This window comes from Microtus ochrogaster, chromosome 6 (assembly GCF_000317375.1).
Source record: "Microtus ochrogaster isolate Prairie Vole_2 chromosome 6, MicOch1.0, whole genome shotgun sequence".
NCBI classification, from domain to species: Eukaryota; Metazoa; Chordata; class Mammalia; order Rodentia; family Cricetidae; genus Microtus; species Microtus ochrogaster.
The window spans coordinates 79,033,095-79,045,631 of NC_022013.1; the positions used below are offsets into that span (position 1 = coordinate 79,033,095).

The window sequence follows — 12,537 nt, forward strand, 5'->3', positions numbered from 1 at the left end:
ACTGTACAGGTAGACTGTACACTTTATGTTCAAATGCATGCAGAAAATATGAGGTTATTTCAATTAAGTTTTAAATTATTTCAAACATAAGGTTTACAAAATTATTACATTTTCATTTATTGTGTGTGGTGGGGGCAGTGTATGTGCCACATTGTGCCCATGGTGGTCAGAAGACAGTGACAAGAGTGGGCTCTCTCCACTGCGTGGGTCCCCAGGGTTGAACTCAGGGTAGCAGGCACCTTTACCCACACAGCCATCTTACTAACACCCAAAATAAACTTTTAAGAGGAACAAAATAACTATGCTTTAGAGCCCCTAATTTTAAAACAACATTCAATTTAACTGCATGGAGCTTCTGATACAGTGATAAAGGGAAAGAAGGGCAGCTCTGTGTTTGCTTCTGTATCTACCACACACTCAGGGTGAGGGCTGTCTTAGCACTGTCTTAAATTCATCTGTATCTAACACACACTCAGGGTGAGGGCTGTCTTAGCACTGTCTTAAATTCATCTGCCCCCAAGATAAAATGTGAACTTAATAATAAAGCTGTTGATAATACACAGGTGATCTTGGTGATCTCAATGGTAAAACTAAGAACAAACGTGTAAATAAATCTGCTGTCGGGGTCCAGCCTCGATGAGTTCATATGTCCAGGGTAGCGGCATGTGGGTTAGAACAATTAGATAGGACACACAGAGATACAAAAGAAATACAGAGACATAGGATAGTACCAGGAGGGCAACTCAGTGAATACTGAATACTGAATCCACCGCATTAATTTTCCATGCACGTATAAACCCCGGTCCAAAAAGGGGGAAAAAGACAGAAGACTGCTTTCCCATGACACAAAGGACAACCAGAACAGTTATTGCTTTAATACTGAGACATCAAGCCACTATTGCCCGAGTTTAGCATTCTGACGTTTTGGGCAGGATGTGCAGCAAATACACCTTAGATCAAGTACCTGGAGAAAGTCACTCCCTGGGTCAAACCTCCTGTTTTAAAAGGAAGGGACAGGAATAGGCTTGAATTCTCTGACCTTTGGTCAGGGTGGAGCGGCTCCACCTCTATGGGACATCTTAATGTCCAAACACCAAGTAACGACACACTAGGTCAGCGTACCTTGTTTGTAGCCATACCTGTTGTCAACAACTTTGAAAGGGTAAAAAAAAAAAAGCTCCAACTTTGACCTTTAGTCAAGGTGGAACAGGACTCACATCTCTGAGCCCAATGTGTGGCTAAGACAGATGACACCCGGATGTCGGGCACCAACAGACACCCCTCAAAGTAGAATACATGACAGATGGCACCCAGACATGTGGCCAGTGGTACAGAAGGGCATGTGATGGGCACCACAGGTGAATAAGACCCTTCAGGTGTAAAAGCCAAAAGTGAGTGCTCGAATAGATACAGATAGTTAATATGGAAAGATAGTGTAAAGGATTTGTTAACAAGACATTTATAGAAAAGGTACAAGGAAAGAACAGACAACTGTCTATACATTTTCTTGGGTATATTTTGATAGCCAGAGGATCTGGGGTGGAGCAGAAACAAATGCAGAGATTTTTAGAGTTTGTAGACAGTGTAAATATTCTGTTCCCTCCCCCCTGTTGGCAGCTTAGCCACCACACTGCTCCAGGACTCAGAGAGGTCAAGCTGACCTGTGGATGCTGTGGCCTTGGAGACACTGCCACTGCCATTGCTGAGCAGGGAGAGTGAAGGGAGCATGGGGTGCACGGCCTGGCATGGCCAATGCCGTCAAAACTGTGGCTGCCCACGTGCACGCACTATAGCCATCTGAGTCTGGCCCACGAGGTGCCACCCAGTCTGGAAAGGCAGAAGACAGAAAACTTTGGAGGGCTTATCCTCCAACAGCTGACATCCACAGCCAGTTGCCAGGAAATGGCTAGAGGTAGCATGGCCCGCAAACCCAACAAGCCTATAGGGGTAGATGGCCAAGGAGCAGAGAGCTCAGTTGAGACCCGCCCTGCTCCCAGCTTCAGTTGTAAGCTAAGATCCCTGGTTTCCAGCCTGACAGCCAAGCTGAGAAGTAGCCAAGTGTCTGTTGAAATACAAATGCTCTTCAAGCCAGGTGTCTGTAAAAATCTGTCAGCTAGTAAGACTTGCAGTTTGTATTAAAAATATAGTTTACAAACTTTAATGAAATGTCCATGGCTATAGTCCCAATTATTGTTGTTCACAGGGGATCTTAGGCCCCTCAGTGGGAATAAAACACAACTCTAAAGATAAACCAGGGGAGTTGTACTCTTGGTCTATGCTGGAAAGGACCTGGTCCTGTATTAATATGGGGTCCAGGCATGTTTGTGCTTTTTTTCCACAGGAAAACAGAAGAGTGTCAGCCCTGATGACATCATAGCCACTGGTAACCCCCAGAAGAGTTGGAGTGAGAACCTATGTTCCTGACTTCCTTATGCCATCATGCTGCAGAAAGGAAGGAAGACCGTGGTGATGAATGGTGATCCCTAGTTTCTTGGGGGACCTACTGCACAAATTTCTAGACCTCAGTGTGTCCTGTGTACTCTGGAGCTGACTCAAGAATGCTGGCTGAATGTTGGCAGTTTATCCGCACTGTATCTTGGGATATAGAACTCATTTTTCCAATATGGTATCCAATCTGCCAATATGGACCTGAGATCTGAGACCTAAAAATTTCCTCTCCAGAGGAAAAATTCTTGTTAAAGCAATGGAACACTTTGTGGAAGCAAAGTGTGACTGAAGTCCCTCTTCAGAAATGAGGAGGAATGACACAAAAGTTTTCACTGCTACTCAGAGACTGGGACAGTTTGAATTTATCTTTGAAACTTAAAAGCAGAAATGCAATGGGAGTATAGGAGAATAAAACGACCCATAGCTCACCCATCACAGAAACCTCTTCTTGTCTTTTTATTAGAACAGATTTAAGAGAATTGTGATTTCACAAATTGTATTCGTATTGTTAATTTCTATACTAGAATTATGGTATTGATCTGTTACTGTTTGTAACTGCTTTAGTTCATTAAAAAGATGTTACTGATTAGAAAAAGGTTAGAGCTTGTCTGAGAGAATTTTGACATTGCCAATGAGTCCTTAGATTTCATATGTCTAAAAGGAAAACTTTGGATTTTGATGCACCTAAAAACTAAAACATCTTGGACCAATGTAAATAGGTAAACCCACCTCTGGTAATCCTCCACTCTTTTATTAGGAGATACTGTGGCCACAGGAGCAGGTACATTGCAAAGCATTATCTGCTTGCATATGATTATCTAGTTGTTGGTGAACTCTCTTGACAGAAAGTTGGCTCAGAGAGGCACAGCACCTAGAGATGCATTCTCCCTTATCCCTTTATTTACAGAGGCTAGTAGTCAATTATGGTTGATACTACCCACATTTTAGACACAATGATGTATGCTCCTCAGGTTTTCACGGCGAATAGATGATAAGTTATGGCAAGAATGCCAGCCAGGATCAGATTCACCACCAGTCTTCCTCTGTTCTATTGTTCATGTGCCAGAGGTGCACAGAAATTACAGGGTGGCTTTACTGGTTTATATAATTTAGTTACCTCTGTAGGCACACATCTTCTGTGTACTACTACAAAAGCATTGTTTTTGAGTGGAGTCCAGGTCTAATATTTCTTTCTTTATACCTGTAATGAGCTTTCTATCTTGTAAAAATGCAATATTTGGTTCATTCATAGCTATATCTGTATACAAACAGAAGTAAAAATTGACAAATCTTTAATTAACATGAAGCCAAAGACAAACATATATCATTTTGCTCCTTTGACTGCTTAGAAATCGGGATAATACTTAAATCATCAATAGGATAAGGCCCTAAAAGACAAATCCCAACAACAAAATCAAAGATAGTTGGATGGTTATCAATAATGAAACTGATGTTGGTAAGATTGTTCTCTTCTGGTTATAAAGACAGAAGTTACTATGAGAACTCTGGCAAGCAAATAAACAATGTATTTAAATGTAAAAATAAATATGCATTAACTAATAGCAAAACCTTTTTTCTTGTTATGGGGTGGACTTACATCTTCTGCCCAGATTTTGTTCTTAAGTCTCAGGAAGAACCAGATGCACAGAGAGACCACCTGCACTCAACTGCCTGCACCTGAGGAACAGAACATTCCCACCTTTCTCATTCCAGTCAGCATTGCCTACTGTGAGTAAGAACCCCAGTTACCACATCCAGGCCATAGTTGGCATTTTGCTTTTGTGTGTTTTGGAGCTGCTTTTCATTGTCAGCCCAAATTTTCTATTTAGATTATGCTCAGAAACAGAACCCTAGGTTTTTTGCTAGCCCCATAATGGCTCCCTCAACCAAAATATCTCTTTCCTTTTTCTCATCTCTGTTCTTCCTCCATCTCAACTACCCGTTCCCTCAAGTTCTCTTCCCACTCCCTTTATCCCCTTCCTCTTTCCCTTCCACCCTCCTTTCTCCCCTCAGCCCCATGCTCCCAATTTTGTAAGGCAATCTTGTCTATTTCCCCTTTCTAGGTGGATCTATGTATGTTTCTCTTAGGGTGCACCTTGTTACTTAGCTTCTCTAGGATCATGAACTATAGGCTCAATATCCTTTGCTTTACAACTAGTATCCACTTATGAGTGAGTATATACCATGTTCATCTTTCTGAATCTGGGTTACCTTACTTAGGATGGATTTTTCTAGTTTCATCCATTTGTATGCAGACTTCAAAACCTGGCACTAGAGAAATTCCCAGGAATCCACAAGGATGACCCCAGCTAAGACCCTATGCAAAAGATGAGAGGGTGCTTGAACTGGCCTTGCAACTGATGGAAACAGAGGCAGAGAGAGAGCAGCAGCGGGGCACTGGGCTGAGCTCCCAAAATCCAGTTGAAGAGTGGGAGGAGTGAGAATATGAGCAAAGAGGTCAAGACCATGATGGAGAACACCCACTGAAACAGTCTACCTGAGCTAATGGGAGCTCACCAACTCCAGCTGGAAACAGAAGGAACCAGCCTAGGTCCAAACTAGTCCCTCTGAATGTCGGTGATAGTTGTATGGCTGGGGCAGACTGCGGGGCCACTGGCAGTGGCACCAGGACTTATCCCTACTGTTTCTTCTGGCTTTTAGGGAACCTGTTCTCTTTCGATGGATACCCTGCTCAGTCTAGTTATAGTAGGGTGGGCCTTGGAACTTTCCCAAAGCAATGTGCCTTCCCCTCTCTGAGGAGTGGATGGAGGGGAAGGAATAGGTAGAGGGAATGGAAGGAGGGGAGGGAGAAGGAACTGGGATTGGTATGTGAAAAAAATAAGGTAGGTCATTGTACATTTAACAAAAAAAAAGAAAGAAAGAGAACCCTAGACTGTATCTCTCAGTGTGCAACCACAGACGCCTAGAGTTTTAGGCACACATCATGTAACACAACTGTGCCCCATGTTTTCATGGCTTTCTTACCGTCCTCCATGGACGCTTCACTGCTGTACCCATCATACTCCGCAGACAACGGGCTGTATTTCTGCCTTGTTTCCCAGGCGTAGTTCTTTTGTCTAGAATCCACCAATGGCCACCTGGAAGTGTGTGTTCTGGATAAGGCCTCGTGATATTTACCCAACGCTTCATCTTCACTTTCAGAGGATGAACCAGGGTCATCTCTGTCCATGTAGGAATTATCTATTGGATAACAGTGAGGAAATTATAATTTTAATAAATTTATGGCAAATTTATTTAAGACATATATGCATATATACACACAAAACGAATACAAATGCAAATATGTATGCTTGTGTGAGTGCATACAGGGTGAAACTAATTAGAACAATCCTTAAAATTACTGAAATTCTTGGTAATCTCTTAAACTGAACTTAAAGTATATTGCAACATTCATGTGTATGTATGTTATGACATAAAATTTCAGTTTTAGAAAATATATTTTTCATGTAAGAATTCCAGATGTTAGACTTTTATGTGTTTATAAGAAATATCACATTGTATATTCTTTTTTTTTCACATTGTATATTCTAATTATATAAATAATCTCAGTCACAGAGGTTTGTAACATTTTTAGGTATGAAGGAAATTACCTGCACAATTTTGTAAAAGGTCTGCTATATACAAATGAAATTATGAGTGCTGTCATTGCTTATAGACTAGAGTAAAACAATCAATGTCATACGACACATTTCTAGTTTTCATTTGGCCTATATTTTCAGAACTAGTCACGCTTTGTGCTAAGAGGGAACAGAGAAATGGCAGACACTAGTAATACAACTGATACAAGTTTGTGAAGTATGCTGATAACAAAAGAAAACAAAACATATAACCAACAGCCTATCAATGGGCCATGATTAGGCAAATGATAGCACAACCATTCAACATACATACTAGGATTGCGCAGCCTTTAACATGAGTCAGTAGGCTTATGGTTCACAAGGAAAGAATAGAAGGTGCAATTATATTTTTATTTAATAGATATTATACATACTTCAACCTGCAATCTATAAACACACACACACACACACACACACACACATATATATATATATATGGATATACACAAAACATAACACTACCAGTGAAAAGTTAAATTACTAGAAAAATTTTACTTAATCATACCTAAATTTTAAGAGTTGTAATGTTTATATTCCCTAAGAAACAGAAGAACAGTTAAGAGTTCATTTCTCATGATGTCTGAATAGAATCACTAAGCTTTTCCAATCCACCAGCCACACTTACAGTGTATAGAGCATTATATAGCTGGTGGTTAATCTAGAACAATGAAGACATTCCAACTTCACCATCATCAAGAATCTGACTAAACAGTGCTACAATAACCAGACCAAGCACTCTGACACCCAGCTCAGAGTGTGAATGTCTTGTGAAATACCAGAGTAAGACCTAAAGGCAGAGGAATGCTGTGAGCCCCTCATGAATGTACCCTAATGTAGCCCCTTTGCAGTCAAACTTCCTCTATCCCAGAATGCCCTACATGCAACATCAGAGAAATCTTCTTCTCATGCCTGAGTCTCCCTGTGAGAGCCTGCAACACTGTTCCAGGAACACAGCAAAGTAGCTCCATGAAGGCTAACCTACAGGCCAAAACACCTGCAATCTGTCCACAGGACTATTTGTTCAGGACTCATCTTTGGGATATTTGAGAGCCTTTGGTTTCTTGAGACGCCAGAGTGCTCCTCAATTAAAAACAAAGCAAAACAAACAAAAATATTTGCAGTGCTACTGTAATTGTATTTATTCGTGGGAGCCATCCTATTGTCACTTTCTTTTAATTTATTTATTTATTAAAGATTTCTGCCTCCTCCCTGCCACTGCCTCCCATTTCCCTCCCCCTCCTCCGATCAAGTCCCCCTCCCTCATCAGCTCGAAGAGCAATCAGGGTTCCCTGACCTGTGCGACCTATTGTCACTTTCTAAACAATTCATTACTTTTATTTCTTCATAAGTAATGATGCTGCCAGAACGAAACAAGGCACCAACGCCCAGTGAATCACAGCTGCGAGGAAAGTGGACTCTACAGAGAACACAACTTCACAAACATTTCTTGGTAACTAGTCCAGCAGTCTAGGGTCAGTTTCTCCTATGCTATTAAAAACCTATTATTGTTTGATATACAACAGACCCCTCCCTACAAATGAGGCACATAGCAGAATTGAAAAGTCTTCCATTAGTTTCATAATGTTTCAGGCGTTGATATCTTATGAGAATCTAAATTTATAGAAAAACTATAGGAACATATTCTATAAACAAAAGCCAGTATTTGGGGCCCTCCGATCAGATCAGAAGTACAGAGGTGACGAAGGAGTACTAGAAGCAATTATCAGAAGGTGTGAACTGCAAAGATGTTCTGAAAACTGCCACAAATATTATAGCTGAACATTGTAAATACTCATTCAGAATCTTAATTTTATATAAAGAACTCATGAATAATAATGTATTGCTCATGTACAGTCATTATGAACTAGAGCCATCTCATGAAAGATATACAACAAAGCTAAATGAAAAAGACATATCCAGAAGCATGCTAATTAACAATATAGGAGCTATTGGTTTCAAGAAACATATAAAATATTTTACATATATCCTCACTGGGGTAGCTTTGAAAATGTTATATAACTAACTAAAGACTTAGTTATAAAAGTAAAACAAAAATTTAAATATATGAGTTTCATACCAAATAAATTCTAATTAAAGTTTGCATAAATTTTCTAGTATTAAAATAAATTGTAGTTAAAATTAGGAAATGGGTGGGGTGGTTCACAGCTGTAATCTCAGTAAATGGAGGCTCAGGAAGGAGCACCTCAGGTTCAAGGCTACCCTGGGTTATAAAGTGAGTTTCAGGCCAACTGGAGCTGCACAGTGAAACTCTGCTCACAAGAATACAAAGAAGAAAAAGAAATATCAGGACTGCTGGAAATTGCTTAGATAGTGTAGGGATCATATACCTGGTGGCATAAAATAACATGAATTACCTGAAAATGACTGAAAAAAATCTAAATGTCTCTAAAAATATCTGCAAGTAAGAAGATCAAAGAAAAAATTAAATTAAATATACAGACATGGAAAGGAAAGCTGAGAAATTTAAATGTTTTTCTAATTTAAAAAATCAAGAGAAAATTTAATCACTCAAACCAGCATTAGGAGACCTCACCTTTTTCTGGTAATATCTTAGAATATTTGCCAACTTTATTCTCTGCTGTTCCTCTCTTAGCAGAATTGGCTTCATTTTTCTTTGTTTTTATGTCTCCTCTCACTTTGTAGTACTTTGTTGGATTTATTTTTTCTTTGATTTTCGCGGGAAACTTGATTTTACAATTTGTTGATGGAGCTGGATGTATGTATTCCTTCACAATGGATTTCTGTGTCCTGTGTCTGCTGTTTCTCACATTATCTTCTGGAGAACATTTGTTTCCTGAATATTCATTCCCTTCGAATCCATCATGTTTATCATGTTTTTTAGCTTTTTTTAAATGATCAGAACACTCTGAATCCGTAAGATGTCTATTTTCAGCGAAGCTCCCTGACTGCCCGTGCTCTCTGCTCATGGCCGCACGCTGCAGTCTGGCTTTGGAGTTACCCGTAGCCTCTTGCCCACTGGTGTCCAGCTTCCCTGTCACTTCGAGATAACTTACCTCCTCAAAACCACGCTTTTCCTCCTCAAAACCACGCCGACCACTCCTGGAGCTTCCTCCTCCAGCTGTCTCTCCTTTGTAGGGACGTTCCAGTTCATGACAACTGGGTGCAGCCACCATTTTCTGCTTGGCAGCTGATATCCCATCATTCAAGAAGCCTTGCAAAGCAGAACCACCTGCACCATCTCCAGTTGCTTTGTGTTCTGAAGGTGTCCACTGCCCATCACGGACATAAAATCCCTGTTGATGCATTTCTTGTTCTTGCTTTTGAGGAGCTGAGATGTCACAACAGGAGCTTTGCTTTGCTTCGTGCTCTCTGTCAGACTGTGTTTTCTGACCAGCACTGCTTTTGGAGCTATCCCAAGATACTGCACTTCTGGCTTTAGAAGACCCTGCAGCCTCTTCTGCTGTGCAGCTTTCCTCCTCTGGGTAAAAGCCATGCATCATACTTGCTACCTGCCCAGCGACTGAGTCACTTAATGCACAGCTGACTTCCCCAACCACAGTGCTCAAATCTTCCACAGCACTACTGATTGTGTCTACCAGGGAGGACACTGAAGGCAGATTCTGCTGAAAACTTTTGAAAAATGCCATTTTCCAGTTGCTTGTTCCTAAAAGGTGTGATAATGGAACTTTCTCTTCTCAATATATCAACTACTTTGGAATGTAAACTTAATATTTACACGAATGTTGCTATCATTAGAGTGATATAAGTTATTTTGCACTGTGTCTTTGAATCTGTTTGTAAATGCAATGTGTACTGGAAGAAATACGTTGAAGTAAAGACTCCTCCGGAAAAAGTAAAAATCAAATCACTTGGTTTAAATGTAATGACATCTTTTCCCACTCCAAAGCTATCAAAACAGCAGCAAGACATTATTTTTCCCTCAAACACTATTGGGTATTTAGTCTACACCTGAAAGAAGAAGTATAAAAAGGATTTTTATTGTGTGCCTTCTTTAGGAAGAGTCAGTGTAATATGGGAATAACCCCATTAACAGACTACCAATATTTCATCACTTTTTAAAGATTTATTTACTTATTATGCATACAGTATTCTGCCTGCATGTATGTCTGCACACCAGAAGAGGACACCAGATCTTATTATAGATGGTTGTGAGCCACCATGTGGTTGCTGGGAATTGAACTCAGGACCTCTGGAAGAGTAATCAGTGCTCTTAACCACTGAGCCACCTCTCCAGCCCAGACTATCAATATTTCAAGTTAAGAACTATACTTAGAGGAAAATATCTAAACAGTTTTGCAAAGAACCGGAGAGAAGAGGTGAGAGCATCTGCTGAATGGGACTTCCAAGGACTGTAATGGACACATTTAGCCTTATTTGATGTACGGTACCTTTAAAAGGGAAAGCTCTTTTTACTTTAACAAGTAGAGAAAAACAATAGGATATCAATGAAACCTGAGCACACTACTTGTACAGTGACAGTAGGAGCTGTTTAACATTTTCACTCTCCCTTGCTTGCAAATGCAAACTGGGGCTTCCCAGAGGTGAGAGACAGACCTGATAGGGGGCGGCCACCAGAATCAAGTTGAGTCCTAATGGCCCTGTATGACATGTATACAGCAATTTCACTCTTCTCTACAAATCTTTCTTTTGGGTTAAAAAATTCTTTAAAAAACTTCAAAATGTTACTTGTATTCACAAATAATAACCTTATTGCTAGTACTTTTTTTTTTATAATCCATAGAGGCTGAAAATGTACCTCACCAACAGAGTACAAGCATAACATATGTAAAGGCCTGGATTCAATCCCCAGCAAAAACCTTTTAACTCAAAACAAAAAGAAAAGTAAGCTGGTAAAGATAATTTTCTCAGTTTACTATCTAATACAGTACATATTAATAGATGTAACTTACACCAATAAAAGTTCTTTGGAATTTGAAGACAAAAGAAAACCCAGGGAAGCTGAACCAGAGAATTACAGAAAGCTGATAGGGGCTTGGTGGAGAGGGAGGGAGGGAGGGAGGCATAGAGAAAGGAGGGAGAGAAGTACAGTAGGAGGGAGAGACAGACAGGAAGATGAGAAACAGAGAGATGGAGACAGACATGCGCGCGCAGAGACAGAGAGACAGAGACACACAAACATACAGACACACGCGGAGAGACACAGAGAGAGAGAGAGAGAGGGAGGAAGACAGAGACAGATTTTTAAGCAGTTCATTCACACAAATGAGTGGCTTACAGGACTGGAGTGGACTATGAGAAACACAAAACCAACTCAGAACCATATGAGGCACACAGTTTCTAACAGAAACCGAAAGGCAGCTCAGGTGTCAGAGGAGAAAAGCGTTCTCCAGCATTTGTGCACTGCACTCTCATTCTTCAGACTCCAGTTACCACCCTGGTTTACCATTCTCAACTTCCTCCACTATCATTTCATCAGTCATATTTGAAACAACAAATAAAAAGCTCTTGTAATAGTATTTGTAAAAGTGTCTCTAAAGTGAGGACATACAGTACTACAGTCCTCAAGCTCCCTGGAATCCAGCAACACTACAGCACAGTCCTCCTCCGAGCTACAGCGTCTTTCCTCGGCTGAGAATGAGGACTGTTAGACAAAGCCTACTGGTGGGCAACACTGGGAAAGCTCTCCTGAAGGTCATGTGCACAGTGGGCCATGTTTTTATTCTTAAAGCATTATCTACTCATAGGATAAACTCAAAATCACGCCTTCTAGATGAAAAGTGAAAACATCATTTTGCAGTAACAGACAGCTACCTTTATACAGTAGCTTATCAATCTGTAGGCAAGAGACCTAAACATACAATTACCTAACAGATATTTCATCTTACGAAGTGGAGGTTCAAATGCTACGTTGATCATGTACCAAGCCAACCCTCTCAGAGAACCTGCTAAAGCAGGGACAGCACAGATGTGCTGATGTCATTACTTACACGTTTTATCTTGTGAATTCTTCTGTGTGCTGTATCCTGGGTCAAGGTCTGGAAAACCTCCAACATTTTCAAAACAGAACTTCTTATTAATATAGAGAAAAAGGAGCAGCATCAAGACAATAAACACCCCAATCGCTGACAAAAATCCAACTGCCTCTGGAGAGACTAGAGAAAAGAAAGTCATAGCAGTCAGCATCTGTTTTCTCTAAGCTGCAAACAAGAAGGAAATTCCTACTATACACTAGATAGAGTGTCATCTAATTCCAATTACTTTTAAACAATCATAATTTAAAATACTTTGTAAGGAAACCCACAAATTTTAAAAATATTTTTTCAATATATTCAACAGCATTCATTCAAAAATTTTCAAAATGTTTCTAAATAAATATATTGAAAGAATTTTAAAAGAAAAACAGTCTAAAACATAGGTAGTTAACAAATTTTAAGTCCATGAAGAAAACATAAGTAGTTAATAATTTTTATTTTTTTATTTTTTTTTT

General features: G+C 40.0%; 1 protein-coding gene across 2 annotated transcripts in view; it reads right to left on the bottom strand.

Moving 5' to 3' along the window:
• Syt14 (synaptotagmin 14) overlaps positions 1-12,537 on the bottom strand; it is a 173,475-nt gene that overhangs the window by 98,777 nt on the left and 62,161 nt on the right. For both annotated transcript variants that reach the window (XM_005348901.3, XM_005348902.3), the window contains exons 3-4: positions 12,038-12,202; positions 5,434-5,649 (exon numbers count right to left, since the gene is read on the bottom strand). In XM_005348901.3, the coding sequence (XP_005348958.1) occupies positions 5,434-5,649; positions 12,038-12,202 (381 nt within the window). The remainder of the gene's footprint in view (positions 1-5,433; positions 5,650-12,037; positions 12,203-12,537) is intronic.